Raw genomic sequence first — 26,646 nt, 5'->3', positions numbered from 1 at the left:
AAGAGACATCCCAGCCCCGAGGCCTTCTTAGCCCATCTACACCTACCCCGAGCATTGCTGTGAGCCTGAGTCCTAAGTCCCAAAGTCCAAGTTCTAGGCAGACCCTAAAAGAAAAGCCAAAGTAGGTCCGGTCAGGGGGAAGCCAGCAAAGCCGACCCAGGGACCCACTATCAACAGGAAAGTAATTTTATTTTTAAATCCAAGGGACCGGATCAAATAAGGAGACTTCTACCCTTGGCAGGCAAACTGGGGAGGGGTGACAGCAGGGTGGTGGGCAGCCCTCACTCGGGTGCGGCCTCCATCAGGTACCCATTCTCCGGCGCCAGGTAGCCGTCGCTGCCCTCGGCCTCCATGTACACATCTCGGCCGTCGGTGCCCAGCCCCTCCAGCCCGTTGTCCTGGCCGCCGCCACTACCGCCCCCTCCGCGGGCCTCATCCCGGCCCCGCTCCCCGCCCCGCTCCCCCCGCTTGTGCTCGCGATCCCGGTCCCGGTCGCGGTCCCGACGCCGGTCCCTCTCGCTGCGGTGGCTCCGACGCCGGTCCCGGTCCCGATCCCGGCCCTTCTCCTCAGGCCCGTCGGGGCCATCGGGACCAAGGTCCCCAGGAGGCCCGTCGTCGGGGGGCGCATCGCCAGCCTCCGAGGGCTCTGCCATGTCACCACCGCCGCCCCGCAGCTCCTCCTTGCGCTCCCGGTCCCGCCGCGCCCGCTCGCGACTCCGGCTGCTACGCCGCTTGCGGTCGCGGTCCTTGTCCTTGCTCCGCTCGCGGGAGCGCCGCCGGTCTTCCTTGTCGCGGCTCCGGGAGCGCCGTCTCCGGTCCCGAGAGCGGGAGCGCCGCCGTTCTCGCTCCTTGTCTCGCTCTCGGCTCCGTTCCCGGCGCTCCCGCTCGCGGTCTCTGTCGCGGTCCCTGTGGGGAAGCGGGGACGGGCCCGGCCTGGATGAGGGGGGCAGCGGTGTGCAGCCCAGCTCCCAGGCCCTGCATCCCAGCCCAGGTCCCCAGAGCGCGCCTCACCTCTCGTCATAGCGGGACGTGTCGTCGCGGCCCGAATGCCGGATGTTCACATCTGCCCCGCCTCGCCTGGTCCCACCGAGGCCACCGCCTGAGAGGTCAGAAGCCACGGTGAGTTGGGGCACGGCCATGAGAGGGGAAACCAGGGGCATCCAAGAGCAGAAGAGACTGAATACTCCTGGAGTCCGGGCAGCCAAGTGCATCCATTTTCCAGATGTGGTGAAAGGATTGACCCCAGGGCCTCCCGCCTGAGACCAGGGCTCTAGCGGAGCCCTAGGCCCGGGTTAAATATTTTTTATTGTTGGCCACACCTGACTCTGCACTCAGAAATCACTCCTGGCAGGGATCATGTGGGATTGCCAGGGATTGCACCCGTCTGTCCTGGGTCAGCCATGCAAGGCAAATGCCCTACAACTGTGCAATCACTCTGGCCGCTCACGGCCTTGCTCAGGGGACCACCTGGAGTGCTGGGAATGGAAACCCTGGTGAAAGCATGCAAACACTCTCATCACTGCACTACCACTCGAGTCTCAGTCCTCTTCGGGGCTCGACCATGAGGGTCCCTTTTCCCCAGCTCACACCACAACCCTGTCTCCATGCAATGGTGCCCCCAGCATCGTCTCATACTAACTCAACCTGCAGGCGGCCAGATCAAGCAGCACCCCACCGCCTTGAGCCCACAGACCCAGTCACAATCGGCAAGAGCGGGCCTGGTCTAGGGTACCAGGCAAGCCCAGGATCCTCTCACCCTCATCCCGCTGTCCTCAAGTTCTCAGGTCTTTTCCCGCCTCCTCTTGCCATTTAAGCCCTTTGCAGCCTCGTATTAGCCCTCAGAGCGCCCCCTCAGGAAGCAGGCCTGCCCTTGGGGTAACCTCCAAGGGGACTCCAAGCATCCTTTGTGAGCACCCCACAGATTTGGTTCCACACAAAAGGGGATCAGTGCACCATGGCTGGACTGTGTCAATGGATCAACGTGCATGATCAGCATTACCCCCAAAAGGGAGACCAGTTCGGATGTGCCTGCCACAGTGACTCAGCAAGGCAGGGTATGACCCATTCCCGGCACTCCTGCCTAGAATGCTGGGAGAGCGGCAGACGGGCTTGAGTTCCCCAGGCCAGGGAGAAAGGGAGGGAGGGAGGTGAATGCTGCTGGGAAGCCAGGGCGCCCGCCAGAGTGACTCCTTGGATGGGCACCTGGCCCACTACCTGAGGCGGCCAGTTTCCACTTTCAGGGCCGAGCCCAACAATGGGTCACACCATCCCTAAGGGCTTGCTGCCCAAATCTAAACCCACGCCTCAGGCACACGGAGCAGGTAGTCCAGGCTATACAAAACCACGGAGGCAAACCCATCTGCCCTGTCCTAGACCCCCCTCTAGCCAGACCTGCACCCCCAGATCCCGAGAGCAGCCTGACACTGCAGCAGATTCAACTGCACTTGTACTTTCCCAGCACACACGCAACCATCAGTTTAATTCACAAATCTGAGCCTAAGCTCAACAGTGCTGACAAGAACTTCAGGATTATAATGGAAGTTGCGTGAGGACCAAGAGTACAGTACATTTACTTTGCAGGTGGCCAACCCAGGCTCTTTTTTTTTTTTTGGTTTTTTGGTTTTTTGGATTACTCCTGGCAGGCTCAGGGGACCATATGGGATGCTGGGATTCGAACCACGGTCCTTCTGCATGAAAGGCAAACCCCCTACCTCCATGCTATTTCTCTGGCCACTCAATCCAGGTTCTATCCCTGGGATCCAGAGTGAGCCCTGAGCACCAACCAGCTATGATGCAACCCCAATAAAAGTTATACAAGTTTTTTTTTTTCTCAAAATCACCTTTATTTTTGGTATCATTCCTAGCGGCATCCAGGACTTACTCCTGGTTCTGTGCTCAAGGGTATGGGGTACTGGGGGTCGAATCTGGGTTAGCCACTTGCCAGGCAAGCACCTTCCCTGCTCTAGTAGCTACCTGGCCCAACAGTGGGTATTTTTGTGTGTATATTGGTCAAAAGCGATTCCAAAGAGAGGCTGGAGTGCTAACAGCAGCAGGGCGTTTGCCTTGTACGCAGCTGACTGAGGATGGACCTGGGTTTGATCCCCAGCATTCTATATGGTCTCCCGAGCCAGGAGGAACGATTTCTAAGTGCATAGCCAGGGGTAACCCCTGAGCACTGCTGGGTGTGGCCCAAAAACAAAATAAAGTGATTCCAAAGAGAAACCCGAGAGTCCAGTGGGGAGGGCGTTGCCCTATATGCAGCAGACCTGGGTTCTATTCTCAGCAGAGGACCCATACCTAGTCCTGAGACTGCCAGGAGTGATCTGAGACGAAAGAGCCCTAAGCACCACCATCGGAAACAAAACAAAGAGGCTGACAGGGCTGGAAGCATGTGCTCCACTGCAGAGAACAATCCCTAAGCACCAGAGAGGGAGCAGGCGGCCAGCACACAGGGTGCAGCCCCACATCAGGCAAATCAGGCAGGGCACTGACCATGACACATACCAACACTCACCAACCAGCCAGTGCAAAATCGTTCCACTTCAGAAAGTGGCCTCTCCTGGGGTGCAGAACACACCACAGCCCAGGAACCAGAGCCCAATGCTAAGCGCGGTAGGGAAACGGAAACCGGTCTCCAAGCAGTGGGGGCGGGTCAGGATAGGTCAGAGTGGTACAGGCACCTGTCCCAGCGACCATCACAATCTTCTAAGAGTCAAGGGGTGGGAGCTGCGCCTCCACCCAGAAGACAAATGTGCAAAACAGTCAGAGGGGAGACAGCAACAATGCAGGGGTACAATACATGAGGACTGGGCAGTGCTCAGGGGAACACAGCAGCTCTCAGCATTCACTCACACCCAAACACCCCATTTCTAGACTGCTCGACCGCCCAGTACTTTAGCAAGCGTGGTGTTTGAACTGTGCCTCCAACTGGCCTAGGCAGCCAATGCCTGGGACAGGGCAGAACAGAAGCCTTTAAGAGTTGAGTCAACGGAGCAACAGGCGAGGAGCAAAGCCCAGCATGGCAGCAAGGACAGGAAGAGAGAGAGGGAGAGAAACAGATATACGCCCCAAGAGGGTGAGAAGAGGCGAGCAGTGTTGGCTCTCCCTGCCTGGAAAGACCCTGGCTAGTGGCCCCCAAGCCCCAAACCCCACCCTTGTACTCACCCAGCCGCCGGGGCCTCCAGCCCTTGACGGTGCGGCCCCGCTCCACGTCTACAAGCACCCTCCGGCCGTCGATCTTCTTGCCATCTGCGTGCTTGTAAGCGGCTGCAACAGACGTGGGAGGGGAGGGGGAGTCCCCGGGGGGACCCCAGTCAGAACAAGGCCCCTCTCAGCAGCATGCCCACCCCAAGTCCCCATCCACACGCACAGACACACACGCCCACCAGCCAGCCAGACCCACCCTCTCCCGACCCTTGAGGGGCCTGCTCCATCGTGGCACCTGCTTCCTTTCCGCCCCCCCAATCTGCATTGGGGGGGACAAGTGGCCCACCATGCCCGCCAACCCCCTCTTCCAACTCCCACCGACAGAGCAGCCCCCTCGTGCCAAGGCGGCCGTAGTTGCTGCAAAGAAACCGAGGTTAACTGAAGGCTGGACTGTGCTGTGGGGGCTCCTCCACACCCGGGCATGCACCCGAAAACATGCTGGGGGAGGAGGCCCAGCCGGGCCGCTCTGCACCCCAGCCAACACCACGTTGTCTTTAGTTTGAATGTTTGGGGGGGAGGAGTGAGTGCAGGAAACAGACATCAGAACAGAAAATGAACCGGAAGGGGGGGAATCTGCAGATGGGGGGAGCAGCGGTGGGTTACGGGGCTCCCAGAGGGCTGGGGGGCCCTAAGTGAGGCTGAGTCCTGCTGCAAACCCTGCCTTACCTGAGACGACCGCCTGCTACCTAGCCCAGGCTGGGCGCCCCATCTCCCCTACACACCCCAGACTGACAAGCGGCCAGGAAGATGGGGAGCAGAGGGGAGTTGTGGGGAGAAGCCGTGCTTTTTATGGGCGGGCCCTAGTCTGGCCTGTCTCCGGGGGCCTCTCAGGAAGACCCCCATAGGGTCCTGCTTCCCACACCCCCAGCCCTGGTTGGAGGTGAGGGGGGAAAGGACTATCCTCAGCCAAACCCAATACCCTGCCCCGCCCCAGCCCAGTTTCCCCCCAAATAACAACCAGAGGAAAATAAAAATGTGCCATTTACCGATGCCGGCCTTGCGGGTGTCCGAACCGAGCGGGATGGGGGGGGCTCGGCAACTCCTGGGGGCCTGGCGCGGAGCGGGCTTCCCGGGGGGGACACGGGACCGCTTACCTGGAGCCCCCAAGCTTACCTGAGCACGCGCACGGACCCCACACCCCCCACCGGAGGGGGGCAGCTAAAGCTACGGGGAAGGCAAGTGGGGTTCTAGGGACCAAGGGGAGGATAGAGCCGCGGTGCCTGGAGACAGGCAGAAAAGCAGCAGACCCCAAGACCCTCAGGGTAGCCTGGAAAGGGGGTGACAGGGGCTAGCACCAAGCCTGGGAACTAAAGGGTTCTTTACAATTGTGTGCAAATTAAAAAATTTAAAGCAAAACTGCTGGGGAGGCCTGAGGAACTCTACCCGCCTTCGCCTCGGCCATAGCGTCCAGCAGGCTCGGCTCAGGGAGCCTGGTCCCCCAACTCCACTCCCCCCACCCATCTTGCCACAGGCCGGCCCGTGGGGACACAGCCTCAGGGCCCAGGAGAGGGGTCACTGCTGCCTGAGCTGAGGGGCCCTGGGGTGCCAGCCCAGGAGGGACAGGGGGCACTTAAGGCCCAGGGGCTATCAAGTGGAAGAGCCCTGCTCTGGTTCACAGCCCCAACCCCACAGAGGCCCCCTGGGAGAACAGTAAGGAAACATGTGATGTATGTACTGAAAGGCCGCCCTCTCTTTCTCTCTCTCTCTCTCTCTCTCCCCCTCTTATGTTGCCAGCCAGGGGAAGGGTCTTCAATAGAACCCACAGCACCGCCAGCTGTCTGCACTGGTCTGAGCCCTCCCACACCCGCGCCCCGAATTCCAGGCACTCCAGAGAAGGGCTGTGCACTCAGCCCATCCAGAGGCCTCAGCCAGGACAGAAAGGCAGGAAAAGGGCCGGGCACCCCAACCTAGAGCCTACGTCTCCATCACAGCGGCAGCTCAGAGAAGACAAGGGGCAGGGATCAACAGGCCAGAGGGTTCCACATAGAGCCCTGGGCCCAGGCCCCCTTTACTGCCACCGCCTGGCAAGCTACTGCCTCTCCCTGCAGGGGGGACACACTTGTCCCTTCCTGGGCTCTGCGAGAGTACGGGAGAGCGCCTGGAGGGGAGGGAAGGACAGCAGGGCTCCGGGTGCAGGGAATAGGGGTGCAGGGGAGGGGAAAGAGCGCTGGCTGCTCCTAACTAGCTGCCTGGCTAGGCTGGGCTGTGTGCGGTGCTGCGTGATCTTACCCATGATACAAACCCTTATACCAACCATACACTGAGGTGTTGTAAGGGGAGCGTAAGCATCAGCTGCAAGCCAGCTGCGTGGTGGCTGCAGTGACAATAAGAACAGTCAATTAATACGGCGGCCCCTGGACACGCCGCAGCCCTGCCCGCCCCCCCACCCAGCCCTGCCCGTGTGGCCGCCGCCTCGGGGGGGCTCGGGAGATGCGGGGGCAGGCGCTCAACACGCCTGCTGGCCCACGGCCCACTGCGGGACAGGGTGGAGGGCCGGGCGGGGGGCGGGAAGGCGGAGGGTCGGGTGGCCCAGCCCCAGGTGCAAAGGCCAGTCAGTCCTCCTGCCAACCTGGTCGCCCCCCCCGACTCTAGGGTGGGAGGAAACGGGGAGAACCTCCCCGACTGTCCGACCCCGCCTCCGGCCGGCCCCAGCCTCCACCCAGTTCCCGTACTGCCCCTGAAGTCCAACGTGTGACACTTACCTCCCCGAGCTCACACACACACACACACACACGTTGTGGGGGATTTTGTTTTTTGGTTTTTGTTTAAAAAAAAAAACACGTATACAAAAAAAAAAAAAAAAAAGATATATCAGAAACAGAGGGAGGAGAAGAGACATGGCGAAGGAGGCAAGGCTGGCGAGGTGGGGGATGGACGCCGGGGCGGGGAAAGGCCGGCAGGGCCAGGAACTCACAGTGCATGTCCCGCTCGTGCTCGTACTCGATGAAGGCGTAGCCCCGGGGCTTTCCTGACCGCTTGCTGTAGACCATGTGGATCTGGGGAGCAGGTTGGGCTCAGACCAAAACGCACCCACCCACCACACAGCCCGTCCTTCCCGAGCAGGGGTACAGAGGGCCTGGTACAGCTCCTGAAGGAAGTGCCACCACCACCAGGCCGAGATGTCAGGGCAGAGGTGAGGCGGGTGCAGCCATCTATGGTCAGCAGCGGGACTGGGGTGACAAGACTCCCCGGGAACTGAGCCCTGACACAAGCCCACAGTGCCCAAGTTGTAGAAACAAAGGTGTCCCGGAAACCCACCTCCACCTTCAAGCCCCAGCACCCCAGCCCCACCCAGCGGCACTCACTCTCTTGATGGGTCCGTACACTTCAAACTCTCTTCGGAGCTTCGACTCTGTCGTGTCATAGTTCTGCCGTGAGACAAAACAAAGTCAGCAGGGCCTGAACCGTCAGAGCTCCCAGAACATTCCCAGGAGGGAGCTTTGTCCAGAACCCAGAGTTTAAGGACTTTCACACGGGAAACTTACCACTCTAGCCACAAAGAGAGTTTTGAAGGCGTCACCTTGAGCATTGGGGTCATTGTGGGGATCCCCTGTGCAGGAAGGAAACAAGAGTCTAAGCTGAAAACATCAAGCGTTCTCTGTAAGATAAGGCCAACAAACAGAGGAGCGGGGTAGACCAGGACCTTGGCCCCAAGCACAGTCTCCTGAAGGCTCTTTGAAGCTACCTGGATGAGTAAGGCCTTGAGGTGCCTCTTCTGTGAGGCCACACTGCCACCCACTGGCGCAGCCTACAAGTGCAGGCTGCTGAGAGAGCCAGGAGCCGAGTCCCGAAGTGTCGCCAGCCAGCCCCACCAAGACCTGTCAGTGGGGCCCCATCCCCACCCTCAGAGCCAGATTCTTCTCCAATTTGATGCCAGAGGGCCAGACTGGGCTCCAGGGTGGCACATGGAACCCAACTATTCCCTGGCCCGGATGCAATGATGATGAGCTCTGCAGGAGGCAATTCAGGCACTGGCTCAAGGCACGAGCTCCTCAGAGTCAGGGGGCTGCCAAGAAGCCAGAACCAGGTACAGATCTGAGCACAAGAGGGGCTCAGATGGGCCAGTGTGAGAGCACAGCGGGCCAGACTCTTGCCTTGCATATAGCAACCCAGGTTCAATCCCTGGCACCCAGTAGGGTCCCCATATGGGAGAATAATTCCTGCATGCAGAGTCAGGAGTAACTCTGAGCACCGCCAGGAGTGGCCCCAAAAGCAAACACACAAAAAAACAAATTCAGGAAGTTCCCTCAGAGTAGCCGGCTAGGGGCTACTGTAAAGCGGACTCTGCAGACCTATCAGACTCTAGTCCGACATCTGCCGAGCAATTCTCCACTCCCATTCTGTTCCACCTGCCCTGTGTAGCTTAGGGGACCCAACCTGGGTTAATGGGTGTAAGGCAAGTGGTTTCCCCACTACCCTGTCTCTGTAACTCATGCCCTCGGCAGCTGAGCCTCTTGGCTGAGATTCACCCACAGTACGTGGACCTGAGGAGGCTGTTGACTTAGCAACAAACAATTAACAAGACCTTTGATTTTGTTTTGGGCTACACCCATTGGCGCTCAGGGAGACCATATGGGACGCCAGGATATCGAACCGAGGCCCGTCCTAGGGCTAGGGCTTGCAAGGCAGACATCTCTAGTGCCTCTGCTCCGGCCCCTGGTTTTTCTATTATTATTATGTTTTTTTTTAGGTCCTGGGTCGGATGCTTGCAAAGCAAACGCTGCTATGCCATCTCTCCAGCTCCTATGTTTTGTTTGTTTTTGCCAAGACCTTTGGTTTGGGGCCCTCAGCTGCTCAGGAAGGGTGAAGGTAGATGCACGGGAAAGAGGCACTGCAAGAATTCTCTAATCTGGGGCCGGAGAGATAGCATGGAGGTCAGGCGTTTGCCTTTCATGCAGAAGGATAGTGGTTTGAATCCCGGCATCCCATACGGTCCCCTGAGCCTGCCATGAGCAACTTCTGAGCATAGAGCTAGAAGTAACCCATGAGCACTGTCGGGTGTGACCCAAAACAAAACAAAACAAAACAAAAAAAAGAATTCTCTAATCTGTAGGCAGAAAATGCCAGAAGAACCAGCAGTGAGCAGAGAGAAGGACTGGCCTCGGGAGAAGGGCACACGGGAGCAGGAATCTGAAGGTTACAGCACCAAGACAGCCTTGGCATTGAGGCTCTGAACTGATCTCAGGCACCGATTAGAAATGGACTAAGGGGCTGGAGTGACAGTGCAATGGTAGGTAGGGCATCTGCTTGCACGTGGCTGATCCAGGACAGACCTCGGTTCGATCCCCAGCGCCTATGGTACCCCAAGCTAGGAGTGATTTCTGAGTGCATAGCCAGGAGTAACCCCTGAGCATCACCCGGTGTGGCTGCCACATGCACAGGGGAAAAAAAAACCGACTTTGTACCCTTTGTAGAGAACAAGGCCCACTAACTGGGGGTGAAGAGCAGCCACAAAGCAGAGCGCACAGAGCTACACACAGTGCAGCACAGGGATGGCCCCCAAAGAAGGGGAAACCAGGGAACAGAAGAGGTAGAACAGCAGGTAGGGAGCAGAGCAGACTTTGTATGCAGCAGACCAGAACTCGAACCTGGCAGGAGGATTCCTGAGAGCAGAGACGGAAGCCCTGAGCCCCAAAACAAACAATCTTTATTAGATTTTGGGTCACACCCGGCAACGCTCAGAGGTTACTCCTGGCTGGCTCTGGGGACCATATTGGATGCCGGGATTGGAGCCACCGTCTGTCCTGGATCAGCTGCGTGCAAGGCAAATGCCCTGCCGCTGTGCTATATCTCTCCAGCCCCAAAACAGAATCTTCTGAAAGTAGGAACCAGGCTTGCACAAAGACTGCAAAAGCAGGGGAGCGCCATGGGCAGCCAAGTGCTCCAGCTGCTGGTAAAAGCTGGTGAAAGCTAGAAATGACACCGAGTAGCGGGGTGGGGACACCAGCAGCCTTTGTGGGTGTGCCATGGACGGGCCCAGCGAGGGAGCAGAGCATGAAGGCAGAAAACCAGCAGCTGCTCCAGAAGGAGACGACTCACAGGGACAATGGACAAAGCCGAGAAGCACTTGAGAACTGAGGCAACAAGCAGACACAGGGCCTGATTTGCTGAACAGCCTTTGTCTCAGGTTCAAGGACAGTGCCATCAAGAAAGAGGATTCACATTCAAAGATTCCCACAGCCTCGGACAACCCCCACTTCCTGAGTGAAGAACCAAGATTAACCAGAAGAGAGATGGGAAGTCCTGGGAGCCCACACAGACCAGCTCATGGCTCCAGAGTGGCCGGACCAGGGCCAGGAGCTAAAGGAGAGGAGCTGGGACTGCTCCCCTAGCCCTTGTGCCTCTCAGTGACCAGGTAGGTTCCGTAAAGCCCTCCACGTGCACCCCAGCCCTTCCTGTTGGTCTTCACTCCACCTTTCTGCTTTGAAATACCTAGATCAAACAATGCAGCTAATGACATGTGACAGAGCGGAAAAGGTGAACCAACCACCACCTCACTGTTCCGCACAATGGCGTTGGACCAAGGATGGGCAAAGGACAGTTTTGGGGGAGAAGGACAGAGACTTACACATTTTTAGCTCTGTCTCCACTTCCTGCTGTCGTCGTTCAATCTTTTCCCGCCTCTGTGAAGAAGAGGGATAAACATGAATGCAGAGATCTTGACAGTGGAAACCCAGCTGGGAACTGGCCAAAAAAGGGTACCAGGCTGCCGAACCACAATACCTTTCTCTCCATTCGCTCCTCCCGGGTTTCTGCTCGGGTCGGAGGAGGGGCATCTCGAGGGTCCTAGGAACAAGGAGAGAGGTGAGGGGGGGGCAGAAAGAAATGGCCCTAACACCCCGCAAGGAAATGAGCATCTCAGCGTCGGTCTCCCCAAGACACACAGAGCTCCCAGACCTGTGAAGGAGGTGAGCGACAAGAATACTCCGTGGGCCATCAACTGTTCCCGCTTGATGATCATCCACTCACACCCTCTCCCGTAAGTACCCAGACATTTCTACACTCTGACAAGAATTATTACTACGTCCATGACAAATTAATAGCAATATAATAGCAATGTCACCTCATCTTATATATTTAGGCCACACCCAGGAGTGCTCAGGGGTTACTCCTGGCTCTGTACTCAGGAATCTCTCCTGAATGGGCCTAGGAATATATGGAGTGCTGGGGATCAAAACCAAGATACCACATGCAAGAAAAGCACCTCCCCCCTGGATTATTGCTCTGGCCCCCCAAACATCATCTCTGGGGACAGAGAGTCCATCAGACTTGCACACAGGAAGCTTTAAATAAATCCCTCACACCACATGGTCCCTGAGCACCACCAGAGGTGGCCCCGAAACTCAACACCGCAAACAGACTAATGTCCTCCATTAGTCGTAAGGAGGCGCAGTCTGCATGCAGAAGAAGTTGACAGAGCAGACAAGTGGCCACAAGGGCCAGGGCAGGTCCTGCAGGTCTCCCAAATCAAAGTGCTCATTAAAGCGTTACCTGGCACCAGCCCGGGGCCATTAAATGAGTCTAACGGCCTCATAACATTTCATTTCTCCAGCCCGTTCATGCCCCACTGAAAGAGCACCCCGTTATCGCTATCACCACCCTGCTTCCTTCACCTCCAGCTGGCCCTGCCAGCACCACAGAACTTTCCTTCTCTGGCCTCCAGCCTCGTACCGGCCTTTCTCAGGTGTGCTTGAAAGCACCAAAGGGACACAGGCTACTTACTGGGCTGGAGGGCCTGCTGCGAACATGCAAAGGCCATGGTTCCTCCAGCACCCCCGGAGAGGTACCAAGAGGCTGCAGTGGCTCCTGAGCACCACCCGGTGGCGCCCCAAAACAAAAGTAAGACAAAGAGATGTGCCTTATCCCAATCTTCTGTGCCAGTCAGCACACCCTGGAGCCAGGGTTGTGGGTCCAGGTTCAATCTGCAGGTGCAGAAAGGAAACTCCCCAGACTGCAATGCTAAGCACCCCGCAATGCAGCTCTACTCTTGCGTGAGCGCCATCTGCTAACGACCAAACATTGACATTTAGCTGACCCTTTGGGGGCTAAGACCTGTAACGTACATTCTTGCACCTCACCCCCCCACCGTCCTAACAAAGAAAATGCCCTTATAACTTGACAGAGACACAAAGGAATAAGCTGATGAAGTAAAATCCAATTTCGAGGAGCAATTAATTTGTCCAAGGTCACTAAAATGCCAAGGGTGGAGGGAGGTCCCTGAGACAGCAAAGCCTGAATTCACCCCAACTAGTGACTAAAATTTGCCACCCCCTCCCAAACCTTACAAGGGCTGTCTGGTGAACCCCATGTTAAGCCAGGAAACAGAAATATGAACACTTCCCCCTTCACCTCGCAGTCTGAGTATGGCCAGGGCAGAACACAAAATCCAGCAACTAACTAACACCTCTCCCTCTCTCCCTCTCTCCCCCTCTCCCTCTCTCTCTTCCCCCCCCCCCACTGGGGGGAAAAAGAAAACTCACCTCAAACTCCCGGATATAAGGGGCGATGCCGCAGTAGGGTTGATTGTGGTGTTTCTCATGCGGCAATTTCTCCAGAGGGGGCAGGTACGGGATGGGGTCTCGGGGAGCAAAGAGGGCCAGCAGGTTGGGTGGCAGGAACTGGGTCATCTTGCCAAGTCTGCGAGAAGAAAACGGGCATCATCACCCATCACCTCCTTCTGGCAGGGTGAAGGGGAAGGAGTGGGAAACCTATGCAGCTCATGGCTGGACCCCCCACCCGCAGCCCCAAGACAAGAAAGACAGCACAATGGAGCATGGGGTCGCAGCATCCACGGAGGCCCTCAGCTGAGCCAACCCACCCCAACCCCGAGGGGTGGTGGATCCTACGGGGACCCCCCCGTAGCCCCAAGACAAGAAAGACAGCACAACGGGGCCTGGGTCCAGGAATCCACAGGGGGCTCGCCAGGACCCCAGGGGTGGTGGATCCCCTGTGGGATCAAGTGGGTTCTGGAGGCAAAGTGGGGGCAGAAAAAAGAACTAAGAAATGACATAAAGGAACAAGACATAAAAAGGCCTGGAAACCCCAAGTGCGGGTGGGGCGTCTCCAGCTTCTGCAGCAAGATGCTGGGGGCGCTGAGACATTGGGGCGGAGGCTAGGGGGTCGTAGGCGAATCGAGGGCCCCCAGGGGCCGGGCCGGAGGCTCCCCCACCTCGGACAACGGGCGCGCGTCGGCCCCAAAGGCGCAAGGGCCGCGAGTGGGAGGGGGCGAAGTGGCGCCTCCGCCCGCCCGGGGGCTTCTGGGTAAGAGCGCGGCTCCGAGGGCGCGGGGGATTGTGGGTAAGGGTCCCGGGCCGGGGCGAGCAGCGGCGCGCAGAGGCCTGTGGGTAGGGGCCCGGGCGGGAGGGGGGTGAGGAGGCAGTGGGGCCCCGGAGGATTCTGGGAAATAAGGGTCCCAGCAGGGGCTGTCGAGCCGAGGAGTCGCGGGAACGAGGCCGACCGCGGGGCATTGTGGGTAGCAGCCCCGCACCTCGCCCGGGCTCCCCTCCTCCCCCCCACGCAACCCGCGGTTCTCTCACTCACCCGCCGCGCGGCGCCCTCCTTTGCCCGGCGACGGTCCGAGGGCTCGCGGCGGCTGCGGCGGCCCGTCAGCACCAGGAAGGCGTGAACCCCCCACCCACTCCGGCTTCGCGTCCGTCTCCGCCGCCGTCGCCCACCCACAGCGCGCGCACAAGGCCGCTGGCTTGCTCACACGAGCCCGCGCGGCCTCGGCTCGGCTCGCCTCAGGGGCAAAGGCTAGGCCCGGCTGCGAATCCCTCCGCCGGCGTCACTGCGCACGCGCCGCCGGACCCTGCGCCACCGCAGGGCGCATGCGCGGTGCTCCGACCCCGCCTCCCTGGAACAGTGACCACCGCGCAGAGGGTCGTACTGCGCACGCGCACGCCGGAGTGGGCGGGGCCGGCTCGACATCTCGACTCTAACCGCCTACGGACCGACCGCGCGTCTCTTTCCCGGCGCCCGCCCCCTCGCTCGGACACTTCCCGGATCGAATGCGCAGGCGCGGTCTTCTCGCGTCGCCGTATCCTGCCGCTGCCTTGCAAAGAATCCCTGTGTCCCCGGCGCCCCGGGCTCGCCTGCCGCTTTCGATGCGTCGTTTTTAGCCTTTTGTTTACTTATTTGTTGGTTTCTGAGCCACACCCGGTGATGCTCAGGGGTTCCTCCTGGCTCTGCGCCCAGAAATCACTCCTCCTGGCTTGGGGCACCATATGGGATCCTGGGGAACGAACCCAGGTCGTCCTGGGTCAGCTGCATGCAAGGCGAACGCCCTACCGCTGCGCCACCGCTCCGGTCCCATCCTTTTTTTTCTTTTCATTTCTTTATTTTGGGGCCATACTCAAACTTTTCATTAGGCCCTGTTCCCTGCTCTGCACCCTAGGGTGGAGATGGGGGGCATGGGAGAACCGTGCCTTGGGAGAATCTTGCAGAGTTGGTCTCCTGCATGCAAACCGTGCCACCCTCCCCTTCTGAGCTAGCTACCCGTCCCCACTTTGTATCTTTTGGGCTACAACACAAGCACTAAGCAAAGCAGCCTCACACACGTCTTTGCAGTTTTTGTTGTACTGGAGACATAAAATAAACAGGTTTTGGCAATAAAGACAACAGGGAAGCGTAAGGGAGCGTGCAGCGTGCAGGGATATTTCAGAAAGGCTGAGAATGGAAGGCCAGAGCAGAGCTGTGAGCCTTGGAATTTTTTTTTTTTTTTTTTTTTTTGTGGTTTTTGGGTCACACCCGGCAGTGCTCAGGGGAGCCTTGGAAATTTAGAGGAAGGATTCAGTGGCCTGATTAATATTTACAGGAGGTTTTTTTTTGTTTGTTTTTTTTTTAAACAAATTTACATGAAATGGGTCAAAGACAAATGGGCCAAAGCACAGGGAAGAAAGCAGCCTTCTTCCCTTGTATGCGCTGAACCCCAATATGCAAGACGGTCTCCAGAGCACCACCAGGAGTGACCCCTAAGTATTGATGGGTGTGGAAGAAACAAAACAGCTAAGTGCCAATGGTCAGTGGCAAAGCATTTGCCTTGCATAGATGTGTGAGGTCCTGGGAAAATGTTTTTGTTTTGGGGCCACACCCAATGGGGTTCAAAAGTTTCTCCTGGGGGCCGGGAAGATGCACATTGGTAGGGTGCATGCAGCTGACCTCATGCGGACCCGTGTTCGTTCCCCAGCGTCCCATATGGTCCCCAGACCTGCCAGGAGTGATTTCTGAGCCCAGAACCAGGAGTAACCGTTGGGAAAATGCGTCTGTCATGTATTTTTTGTTTGAGAACTACACCCAGAGTGCTCAGGAAATGATATATGGTGCATGGATGGAATCTGGGACTCCACCACGTGTAAGGCAAATGCCTTCCCAGTTGTTTTGTTTCTCCAGCCCTTTGCCTCTTTATTTTATTTTTTGGTTTTTGGGCCACACCCGGCGGTGCTCAGGGGTCAGTCCTGGCTGTCTGCTCAGAAATAGCTCCTGGCAGGCACGGGGGACCATATGGGACACCAGGATTCGAACCAACCACCTTTGGTCCTGGATCGGCTGCTTGCAAGGCAAACGCCGCTGTGCTATCTCTTCGGGCCCCCTTTGCCTCTTTAAACGCTGGCCCCAAACAACAATAACAGCAGCAACAATCAAAACCCAAGAAGAGAATGACAAAATCACACCAAAGATAATGGAGGTGAAAGAAATTAAAACAATGTTTCGGGCCCGGAGAGATAGTACAGTGGTGTTTGCCTTGCAAGCAGCCAATCCAGGACCAAAGGTGGTTGGTTCGAATCTCGGTGTCCCATACGGTCCCCCGTGCCTGCCAGGAGCTGTTTCTGAGCAGACAGCCAGGAGTAACCCCTGAGCCGCCGGGTGTGGCCAAAACCAAAAACCAAAAACCAAAAAAAAAAGCAAAAAACAATGTTTCAAGACGAGTTCAAAACCAAGATACTGTTATAGAAATGCACCAGCCAGGCCACATTCTTTCCTTTCTGCTACTTGAACAAATTACAATAAAAAAAAAGATCAGCTTTAAACACTGCAGATTTCCCCACCAATAAAAAAAGAAATAAAAAATAAGAAGGGCCAGAGAGATAGCATGGAGGTAGCGCGTTTGCCTTTCATGCAGGACAGTGGTTCAAATCCCTGCATCCTATATGGTCCCCCAAGCCTGCCAGGAGCGATTTCTGAGCGTAGAGCCAGGAGGAACCCCTGAGAGCTGCTGGTGTGACCCACAGACCAAAATAAATAAATAAACACTGCAGGTTTAGAGGCTGGACTGAGAGCTGCACAGGCTGAGTGTGATACCAGGTGTTTCAGAGTCCCCCAGAGCACCAGTGGCCAGGAAAAGCCCCTAAGCAATGCTGGGTGCGGTGTCTTCCCTGCAACCTTGCAAATGTACATGTTTTTATGGAGAGGTCAGCTTTTGTTGTTGTTTTTGGGCCACATTCAGGGCACTCAGTGGTTCCTCCTGGCTCTGAGCACAGGGATTACTCTTGGCAGGCTCAGGGGACCGTATGGGATGCCAGAGGCTGAACCCCAGGTCCACTGTGTGCAAGGCAAACGCCCTCCCTGCTGTGCTTTCGCTCCAGTCTCCATTTTCTTCCTTTTGCAGCTGCTAGTGGTTCTGACACTTGGTAACTGGTCAATCCTTCCCCCCCTGCAGAGCAGACCGTGTGACAGTGACAGCTTGTCTCCTTTCTGATCTTCACCTCTGGACCTGACCTTCCGCCTTGCTCTTAGAAAGACCCTTATCTATCCCAGTCCATGCACCGGTAAAGTCATAGACGATAATGGCTCTACCAGTCTCGGACTATATCTGTTTACACAGATTTTAGCTGGGCTGGAGAAGTAGTAGTACGTTGGGGAAGGCTCCTTCCGTGCAAACTCCCAACCCAGGTTCGATCCCCGGCACCACAAAAGGACCCCAAAGCACTGCCAGGATTGCTCCTTGAGCACAGAGCCAGGAGTCAGCCTTAAGCACAGTGTGCTGTGGTCCCCAAACAAAAACAAACAAACAAAAAAAAACCACAATAAGAAATTTAAGTTCGGGGCCAGAGAGATAGCATGGAGGTAAGGCGTTTACCTTTCATGCAGAAAGTCATCAGTTTGAATCCTGGAGTCCCATCTGGTCCCCCCAGCCTGCTGGGAGCGATTTCTGAGCACAGAGCCAGGAGTAACCCCTGAGCACTGCCAGTGTGACCCAAAAAACCAAAAAAAAAAAAAGAAAAGAAAGAAATTTAAGTTTATAGGCTGGAGTGATAGCATAGCGGTAGGGCGTTTGCCTTGCACGCAGGTGCCCAGGACGGACCTGGGTTCAATTACCAGCGTCCCATAAAGTCTCCTGTGCCTGTCAGGAGGGATTTCTGAGCCCAGAGCCAGGAGTAACCCCTGCGTGTCACCGGGTATGACCCAAAAACCAAAAAAAAAAAAAAAAAAAAAACAACCAGAAAAGAAATTGGGGCCAGAGAGATAGCATGGAGGTAAGGCGTTTGCCTTTCATACAGGACGGTGGTTTGAATCCCGGCATCCATATGGCTCCCCCGAGCCTGCCAGGAACAGTTTCTGAGCGTGGAGCCAGGAGTAAACTCTGAGCACTGCTGGGTGTGACCCAAAAACAAAAAAAAAAAAAAAAAAGAAAGAAAAGAAAAGAAATTTAAGTTGAGGGACTGGAAATAGTATAGGAGGTAACCTGTACCAAATGTGGTAAATGTGGCCACCAAAGTTCAATCCCTGGTACTACCACCCCAGCACCTCCAGGAGTCACACCTGAGGACAGAGCCAGGAATATCTCCTGAGTGCTGCTAGGTGTGGCCCAACCCCTCCCCCCAAAAAAAGCCCAGAAACTTCAGTCAATTAAAAAAAAAAAAAAAAAAACTTGCAGGCTGGGGGCCTGAGAGATAGGACAGTGGTAGGGCATTTGCCTTGCAGGACTGACAGTGGTTCGAGTTTTGGCATCCCATATGGTCCCCCATGTCTGCCAGGAGCAATTTCTGCGTATAGAGCAAGGAGTAACCCGAGTGCCGCTGGGTGTGACCCCCAAAAAAAAATCATGCAGGAAATGGGGTTGGACAAAGTCTGAGGTGAATGACAATGACAGGGACCCAAGGTGATTGTGAAAATGAATGGCTCGGGCCGAAGAGATAGCATGGAGGTAAAGCATTTGCCTTTCATGCAGGAGGTCATCGGTTCGAATCCCAGCGTCCCATATGGTCCCCCATGCCTGCCAGGAGCAACTTCTGAGCCTGGAGCCAGGAATAACCCCTGAGCACTGCCGGGTGTGACCCAAACACACACACACACACACAAGAAAATGAATGGTTCAAGCAAGGGGTAATAGGAGATAGAGGTTTTGGGGGTGAAAACTAAATGTGCTGTAGATCGTGGCAAAGAATACTGAAACCTCTGAGTCTGCAAAAAAGCTTTTGGAGTCTTGAACACGAAATGGGGGAATTTTCAGGTTATGGTTCACTCACTGATTGGTACATCCCGAGGGGCGTTGAAGACAGAGGACTTAGATTAATGGACATACTAGGCTCTGGTTACCCAGAGGTCACAGCCTGATCACCTATGAGTTTGTGTTTTGTTGTTGTTGTTGTGGGAGCGAGTTGGACATTTTGGAAGGTGCCAGGAGCTATTCCTGGCTCTGTGCTCAGGAGTGGCACCTAGTGGCGCTAAAGAGATGGATCGCATGTCTGAAGGACTCAGGATGAAGTAGAAGTTAAACACAAGGGCCTTTTATTTGTTCCGTTTTGTGTTGTTTGGGGCACACCTGGCGATAGTCAGGTTTTATTCACTCAGGAGGGATTACTCCTGGTGGAATTCTGGGGACCAGAGGGAGGTCCAGGGACAGAAGCCAAGTTGACCACACGGAATGCAAGCCACCTACCCACTGTGTGGTCTTTAAGGAGAGAAAAGAGGAGAGAGGAGCCAGAGCAATAGCACAGCGGTAGGGCGTTTGCCTTGCAGGCCGCTAACCCAGGACGGGTGTGGGTTCTATTCCTCAGCATCCCAATTGGTTCCTCCGAGCCTACCAGGAGGATTTCTGAGTGCAGAGCCAGAAGTAAGCCCCTGACCACAGCCAGGTGTGGCCCAACAACAAAACAAAAAACAGAGAAGAGGCGAGAGAGAAGAAAGGAGACCAAAGATCTCAGAAGCAAAGAGGACAAGAGTTTAAGAGAAGAGGGGAGGGTGCTTGCCTTGACGCAATAGACCCGGATTCAATCCCTGGTATCCCTGATGATCCGCAGAGCCCCCCAGCCAGGAGTTAACCCTGCACACAGAGCCAGGAGTCAGTCCTGAGCACCTCTGGATGTGACTCCCATATACACACCAAGGAAAATGAAAAAAGAGAGACTGGAGGACTTCCTGGGAGAGGCACGCTGACTTCCAGACAGCAATCTGCCTGGCAAAGACAAAAGCCCTGAAAGTCAGCCTTCCCAATTCTGCTGCTTCCCTTCACTCCCACAGCAGAGGGCGCCCAGGACCCCGCTCCCCGAAGTCAGGGTGACCAAGCCTGGAGACCATTCAGTGGGGCTATTTTTACGCGGTGACATTGGACACCTGTGGCTGGAGGCCGTCGTCTGTCTGTCCTTCGGTCCCTGGGGGTGACCCTGCGGCATCCCCAGTCTCCCCCCTTACATCCTCCCGTCTTCCCAGTTCCTGCCAGGCCTGGCCTTTTGCTCTATTCAGGGCGTCACTTGGGGCCTGCCTGATTCCAGAAGAATGTGGCAGAGAATGCAAGTGGGGAGCTCCAGGGAGGCGGGTGAAGGCCTGGCAAAAGGGGTGCACAGGCGGAGAGGGTCCCCAAGGGCCATGCAACCACCGGGTCAGAGAGGAGCGGACAGATAAGTGACATCAGAGACACTCCAGAGCTAGAATCCAGCCCCCCAACCTATCAGCTCCCCTGGACACCCGGAGAATGAGATCCGCAGTAATTCAGGCTCACAGGGGAAAAAAGAAGGGACCCTCGAGGGGCCTGAGCGATTGCACAACGGGGAGGACAGGTCTGCCTGTGCACAGCTTTGCACGCTGCAGACCCGGTTCCGATCCCTGGCATCCCATCCATAGGGTGTCTCTGGGCCCTGCCAGGAATCAGGAACTGTGAGCATCGCCGGGATGTGGTCCCGAGGCCCCCAAAATGAGCCAAGAAAGAGAATGAAGAACTGAAGAGTCCCAGACCCCTTGGCCCTTCCTTAGGCAGGAGGTGCAGCAAGCCAGCCGGAGGGAGCGGACGTTGGGGGTGTCCAAGACGCACGCACAGTGACCCCCAAGCCCTTTCTTAGCAGGGTTCCTAGCTGGGGCAGGAAGGACGGACAGATCGGGGGTCAGTGGGCAGCGCGGGCGGGGGTGCTGAGCCTGGAGGGAGGCGTGGGGGAGTGGGGGTCCCCGGGGCGCCCCGACAGAGGGCGCAGGGCCTCCCCTCCGCCCTGGCGGGTCAGGCGCCCCCGCCCCCGCCCGCGCGCAGGCCCGGGCTATTTTTACGCGTGGACACCGGACACCGTCGGGGCGGGGCGGGGCGGGCGTGCGGGCGCCGGGGCAAGGGCGGCCGCCGGCGGGCTGTCGTGCGTGGAGTGTCCGCCGGGGCCATGGAGCCGCCGCCGCCGGCGTGCGGGTGCTGCGAGCGCCTGGTGCTCAACGTGGCGGGGCTGCGGTTCGAGACGCGCGCGCGCACGCTGGGCCGCTTCCCCGACACGCTGCTGGGCGACCCGGCGCGGCGCGGGCGCTTCTACGACGGCGCGCGGCGCGAGTTCTTCTTCGACCGGCACCGGCCGAGCTTCGACGCCGTGCTCTACTACTACCAGTCGGGCGGGCGGCTGCGGCGGCCGGCGCACGTACCGCTGGACGTCTTCCTGGAGGAGGTGGCCTTCTACGGGCTGGGCGCCGCCGCGCTGGCCCGGCTGCGCGAGGACGAGGGCTGCGCCGCGCCGCCCGAGCGCCCGCTGCCCCGCCGCGCCTGCGCGCGCCAGCTCTGGCTGCTCTTCGAGTTCCCCGAGAGCTCGCAGGCCGCGCGCGTGCTGGCCGTCGTGTCCGTGCTCGTCATCCTCGTCTCCATCGTCGTCTTCTGCCTCGAGACGCTGCCCGACTTCCGCGACGAGCGCGACGGGCCGGAGGGCGCCGCCGCGGCCGCCGACCCGGTGGGTGGGCGGGGCCTCGGCCCGAGGGGCGGGGCGGCGGGCTGGGCGGGCCAATCGCCGGCCGGGGCGAGCCGCGGGAGGCGGGGCTTCGCCGCGAAGGGGCGGGGACTCCGCTGTTTCAAAGGCTAGCGCGGGAAGCCGGCGGGGAGGAAGGCGGAGCCCGAAGGGGCGGGGAAAAGTGAAACTAACGAATCGCCTGGCGAGTCAAGGCGCGGGAGGCGGGGCTCCGCGGCGAAGGGGCGGGGAAACGAGCGAAGGGACCAGTCGCAGGGCAGGAAAAGCCGCTGGGGCGGGGCTCCGCCACGAAGGGACGGGGATTCGGCTTTGGTCAAAGGCCGGCGCGGGAGGAAGGCGGAGCCCAAAGGGGCGGGGAAACGGGCGGAGTAGACCAATCGCCGGGGCGGAAAAGCCGCGGGAGGCGGGACTTCACGCGAAGGAGGGGGGCTCAGCTTTTTCAAAGGCCGGCGCGGGAAGCGTGCGAGAGGAAGGCGGAGCCTAAAGGGGCGGGTAAATCTGAAGCATCACCAATCACCGGGCGAAGAAAGGCGCTGGAGGCGGGGCTCCGCCGCAAAGGGGCGGAGACTCGGCTTTTTCAAAGACGGGCGAGGGAAGTTGACAGGGAGGAAGGCGGAGAGAAAGGGGCGGGGAAAAGGAGAAGCTGACAAATCAACGGGCGCGGAAAAGGCCTGGGAGGCGGGACTTAACTAAAAGGGTCGGGGCTCGGCCTTTTCAGGCTGGAGCAAAGGGGTGGAGCCCAAAGGGGCGGGGCCTGTGGATCTGAGCAGGTGGGACCCTAAGGATGGAGGCAGGTGAGAAGCCACCCCAGGGTAGGACTGGACAGGTGTGCCCTGCCGGAAACTGGAGCTGGATGGAGCGATTGCACAGAGGAAAAGGCATTTGTCTTGCACACAGTCGACTAGGGTTCCCTCCCCGGCATCCCATATGGTCCTTGGAGCTGGAAGGTGTCAGAGAACCTGAAAACATCCCTCTTTCCGTGGCTGACAGTAACGGGGGGACACGGGCAGCATTTGGAAGAATGATCGCATGGAAAGTCAGACCCAGGCACAGAAATGACCTCTAACCACTGGCCTCTCGGGCAAGATTAGAGAGCACAGGGAACAAAAGCAGTCTCTCCCAATCCAGAAAAACCTGTGTTGGGGTCACTCTTCCGTAGGAAAGAGGCCGCACCCCATTCTTGTGCATCCTTTTGGGTGCAAGAGGCAAATTCAGGGGGTCCTAGGGAGGGCTGCTGGCTTGCTGGGCTGCTTGGAGAGAAGCATTTGGATAGGTCAGCAGTCGCTACCTACCCCAGGCCTGGCGTGGTCCTCCCTGAGCCCCTCTCTCCCTTTCAGTTCCAGGAGCACCTGAACAGCTCCAGTTCCGTGCCCGGACCCCCACCCCGCTCGCCCTTCGACGACCCCTTCTTCGTGGTGGAGACTTTGTGCATCTGCTGGTTCTCCTTGGAGCTCCTGGTGCGCCTGATAGCCTGCCCCAGCAAAGCGGCCTTCTTCAAGAACGTCATGAACATCATTGATTTCGTGGCCATCCTGCCCTATTTTGTGGCGCTGGGCACGGAGCTGGCCTGGCAGGGGGGCATGGGCCAGCAGGCTATGTCGCTGGCCATCCTGCGCGTCATCCGCCTGGTGCGTGTCTTCCGCATCTTCAAGCTCTCGCGCCACTCCAAAGGCCTCCAGATCCTGGGCCAGACACTGCGCGCCTCCATGCGTGAGCTGGGCCTCCTCATCTTCTTCCTCTTCATCGGTGTGGTCCTCTTCTCCAGCGCCGTCTATTTCGCCGAGGTCGACCGGGCCGACTCCCATTTCACCAGCATCCCCGAGTCCTTCTGGTGGGCGGTGGTCACCATGACCACAGTGGGCTACGGCGACATGGCACCCATCACCGTGGGCGGCAAGATCGTGGGCTCCCTGTGTGCCATCGCGGGGGTGCTTACCATCTCCCTGCCCGTGCCCGTCATCGTCTCCAACTTCAGCTACTTTTACCACCGGGAGACGGAGGCCGAAGAGGCCGGGATGTACAGCCACGTGGACACGCAGCCGTGTGGGCCCCTGGAGAGCAAGACCAATGGGGGGCTGGTGGATGGAGGGGTGCCCGAGCTCCCTCCCCCGCTCTGGGCACCCCCTGGGAAACACATGGTCACGGAAGTCTAAGGGACATGGCAGAGGTGGGGAGGCACGGTGGGAGGGAGGGCAGGCAAGGTCAGGGGGCAAGGAAAAATGTAGGAAGAACTAGTTCAACAGGCCGGGAGTTGAAGTTGAGAATCTTGTTGGGTGGAGTGGTATGTTTTTGGGGGGAAGTTCTGGTTAGTCTTTGCTTGGGCAGCAGTGATGATGTATAGAGGTCCCCCCAATTTATGGGTCTGTATTCCAGGGCCTAGCAGGAGCCTATCAATACTATCAATGAAGATAGTATTGATTCCATCATGCTGTGAGGTTTCCTAAGTCCAGGTTCAGTTGCATCCAACTCAGTGTCCAGTGGCTGGTTGGCTCGGGGTTTTTGGGGTTAGGAAGCCTCCCCTGGGGCCAGCTGTGGTCCCCGAGGACTCAGGGCCGCAGGGATGAATGGACACAGGTCAGAAAGTGCCCGCTGGACGCTGCTCCTAGGGCCATGCCATGTTATTTTCGGTTCTGCTAGTCCCTGAGTCATGCGCCCAGGCGCATGCATTTTCTCGGTCACATTGGGTGCAGGTGGGCTGGAAAGGAGGCCGCTGGGCACCTGGCCGACTTTGCTCAGCCCGGCCGAGGAGAGCCAGTGGCCGGCACATTCCTTGGGGCCACATTGCGTCCAGTTGGGTGGAGCAGCAGAAACCAGTTGTCCCCAAGTGCTGGTTTGATGGCGCCCCTTACGAGTGGGAGACCAGGCAGGCAGCCTGGACAGATGTCAAGTGGTTGTGTTGTGAATTTGCAAGGAAGTTGGGTCGAGGCAGACAGTATTATGGGTAGGGGTCTATGGGAGGGGTGGAGTTTTGTGTTGAGAGGTTCCACCGGGACCCCAAGGCTAGGAGCCAGCCAGGCAGGCATTGGAGACTTGGGGTGGGGGGTGGTGGGAGTGGAGAATCTTTGAGAAAACTGAGCTGTCAGAGAAAGATCTGGGAGGTATATCTACAGTTCCAGGAAGACAAGCCCATGGCCCCCCATGTTGTAAGTGAATGAAGAAACAGGACCCTCCCCCACTCAGCTGAATTCTGTCTTGGGTTTCCATCCCATCCCCCATTTTCCCTGTTCAAATTTCCCCCCTCTATAGTTTTGCTCCAGACAAGGGAATCAGAACCATAGCAGGGAAGGGGAAGAATACTGGACTCTCTCCAGTTTGGATTGTGGGGGGAGTTGGCAGCAGAGACCCAAAAAGGAATCAGGATCCAGGGAGGAGGGGGGAAAGAAGGAACAGGAGGGGGGGTAGGGGAAGAAAGGGAGGAGGAAAGAAACAAGGGATTTAGGGAGAAAGTGCCAAAGATTCTGTCCCTCTCAGAGACCCAGAGCATGGGAAAGTGGTCTGGAGTTGGGGACACAGCGTTGCACTCCCAAAAGGAGAAAAAACAGAGGTTCCAAGAGGAGCGTGACCCAATCTCACTGAGACCCACTGTAGGGTGTTTTGGGTGGCTGCAGAGCGAACAGGGCTAGGAGACCCAGTGACTCTTGGGTGTGTGTGTGTGTGTAGGATAAAGTGGTTCCCTAAAGTTGTGAGCATGAGGGGCACACCTGGCCCTGTGGGTCCCTTCAACTCACTTCTGGGACCTCTTCCCTCTGGCAGCCTTGTTTCTCACAAACTCACAAATGGGGAAACGGAGGCCCCGAAGGTCAGGAAGCCCCACGGTTTCTAAGGGCATTTGAAGGACGAGGCGTCCTTGTCCGTGGCCCCTGCGGTTCCGGATCCATTAAAGCCCTGAATGTGCCTGAGACTGTCATGGTTTGAGCCCTCTTGTCACCACCCTGCTCTTCTTGGGTCACAGGCAATCTGGAGGCGCCGGAGGGGACCTGCCACCTTGGGGAACCCTGTTGGCAACTCGGAACACAGCCCCGCCGTTCCCACGGAGAGGGAGTCACTCTGTACCCCAGCGCTGCTGGAGAGGGGGCGAGGAGGAGGTGTGGACCCCTCAGCCAGATGCGGGGAGGGGCCAGGAATTGGTTGGGGGGCACAGATCCCAGAAAAGGGGAGAGATGGACCCTCCCAGGCCTTAGAGGGTGTCAGCGACTCTCCCAGGAGACGCCCCACAGTGGCGCTGGGAGGTCAGGGAGGTGACCGTGGGGATGGGAACCTGGGAACTGCCCCTCCCCTGGGGTGAATAAGCGGCGGGGCAGCTTGCCCAGTGGGGAGAGGAGGGAACCTCGGGGACACCCTTCCTGCCACCTTGCCCTGCTATATTTAGGCTCAGGGGGTTCGCGATGACCCCCAGGAGGCGGTGTCAGCTTTCAGCCCGCAAATAGCTCTGGGGAGGGGCGAGGGCCCGCTGTGGGACGTCCGTGAACCCGGGGTGACTTTTCCCCTGGCTCCGAACCCCTTGTCGCCTGTCTGTGCTCTTCCCACCCCCACCCCTTGCCCCGAACTGTCTGAGCCCCAACACTGAACTTCACTCCTCTCAGCTGGGACAGGACCCGCTTTCCAGCCCCCACCCTGGAAATTCCAGGAGAGAGAACTAGAAGGGAGAGCCCCCCTGCACCCAGTCTCCGCCTGGGGCCTTATCACTGTCCCAGCCCAGATGGTTAATGTCTGGCTGGAGCTCCCGGGACAGGAAGAATCAGGGTGGGTCTGGGGGGGGGGGGGGGAACACTGCAAAAACCCCGACAGAATCTCAGGCCCAGAATCCTGGCTCTGAGGGAGGAGGGGCTGGGGGCTGGACGCTTAGTCTGAGGGAGGAAAGACTGGCTGGACCCCTAGTTCTGAGGGAGGAAGGGCTGGGAAGTTGGACCCCTAGTCTAAGGAGGAGGGCCTGGCTGTACCCCTAGTTCTGATGGAGGAGGGCTTGGCTGCATCTCTAGGTCTGAGGGAGGAGGGACCGGCTGGACCCCTAGGTCTGAGGAAGGAGGGGCTGGGAAGTTGGACCACTGGGTTTGAGGGAGGAGGGTCTGGGGAGTTGAACCCCTTAGTCTGAGGGGGGAGGGCCTGGCTGGACCCCTAGTCTGAGGGAGGAGGAATTGGGAAGCTGGACACCTGGGTTGAGGGAGGAGGGGCCGTCTGGACCCCTAGATCTGAGAGAGGAGGGCCTGGGAAGCTGGACCCCCTGGGTCTGAGGGAGGAGGAACTGGGAAGTTGGACCTTGGGTCTGAGGGCAGAGAGGTGGGAAGTTGGACCCCCTAGT

General features: G+C 58.0%; 2 protein-coding genes across 3 annotated transcripts; one reads left to right on the top strand and one right to left on the bottom strand.

Annotated features, from left to right (window-relative positions):
- Nucleotides 1–185: 185 nt before the first annotated feature.
- On the bottom strand, nt 186–13,962 carry SNRNP70 (small nuclear ribonucleoprotein U1 subunit 70). 2 transcript variants are annotated; one of them, XM_049786195.1, is made up of 10 exons: nt 13,747–13,962; nt 12,687–12,843; nt 10,930–10,992; nt 10,775–10,829; nt 7,692–7,756; nt 7,512–7,574; nt 7,121–7,202; nt 4,165–4,266; nt 1,012–1,099; nt 186–933 (listed from the first exon to the last, which is right to left on the bottom strand). In XM_049786195.1, the coding sequence occupies exons 2-10, from the start codon at nt 12,831–12,833 to the stop codon at nt 282–284; spliced, it is 1,317 nt and encodes a 438-aa protein (XP_049642152.1). In that variant the 5' UTR covers nt 12,834–12,843; nt 13,747–13,962; the 3' UTR covers nt 186–281. The 2 variants fall into 2 exon arrangements, with proteins under 2 accessions (XP_049642152.1, XP_049642153.1); XM_049786196.1 differs by lacking the exon at nt 13,747–13,962 and adding an exon at nt 13,376–13,531.
- A 6,821-nt stretch (nt 13,963–20,783) lies between these two features.
- Nucleotides 20,784–23,500, top strand: KCNA7 (potassium voltage-gated channel subfamily A member 7). Its single transcript, XM_049786194.1, has 2 exons — nt 20,784–21,332; nt 22,685–23,500. The coding sequence occupies exons 1-2, from the start codon at nt 20,784–20,786 to the stop codon at nt 23,498–23,500; spliced, it is 1,365 nt and encodes a 454-aa protein (XP_049642151.1).
- Nucleotides 23,501–26,646: the final 3,146 nt, after the last annotated feature.

This window comes from Suncus etruscus, chromosome 14 (genome assembly GCF_024139225.1).
Source record: "Suncus etruscus isolate mSunEtr1 chromosome 14, mSunEtr1.pri.cur, whole genome shotgun sequence".
NCBI classification, from domain to species: Eukaryota; Metazoa; Chordata; class Mammalia; order Eulipotyphla; family Soricidae; genus Suncus; species Suncus etruscus.
This window is presented reverse-complemented; position numbering and strand designations above follow the sequence as displayed.

Coding starts and splice junctions, on each gene's coding strand:
- KCNA7 (XM_049786194.1), top strand. CDS start 20,784: ATGGAGCCGCCGCCGCCGGCGTGCGGGTGCTGCGAGCGCCTGGTGCTC. Junction 21,333..22,684: donor CCGCCGCGGCCGCCGACCCG/GTGGGTGGGCGG, acceptor TCTCCCTTTCAG/TTCCAGGAGCACCTGAACAG.
- SNRNP70 (XM_049786195.1), bottom strand. CDS start 12,833: ATGACCCAGTTCCTGCCACCCAACCTGCTGGCCCTCTTTGCTCCCCGA. Junction 7,757..10,774: donor GGAGACAGAGCTAAAAATGT/GTAAGTCTCTGT, acceptor CTTCCTGCACAG/GGGATCCCCACAATGACCCC. Junction 7,203..7,511: donor TGTACGGACCCATCAAGAGA/GTGAGTGCCGCT, acceptor CCTGCTCCCCAG/ATCCACATGGTCTACAGCAA.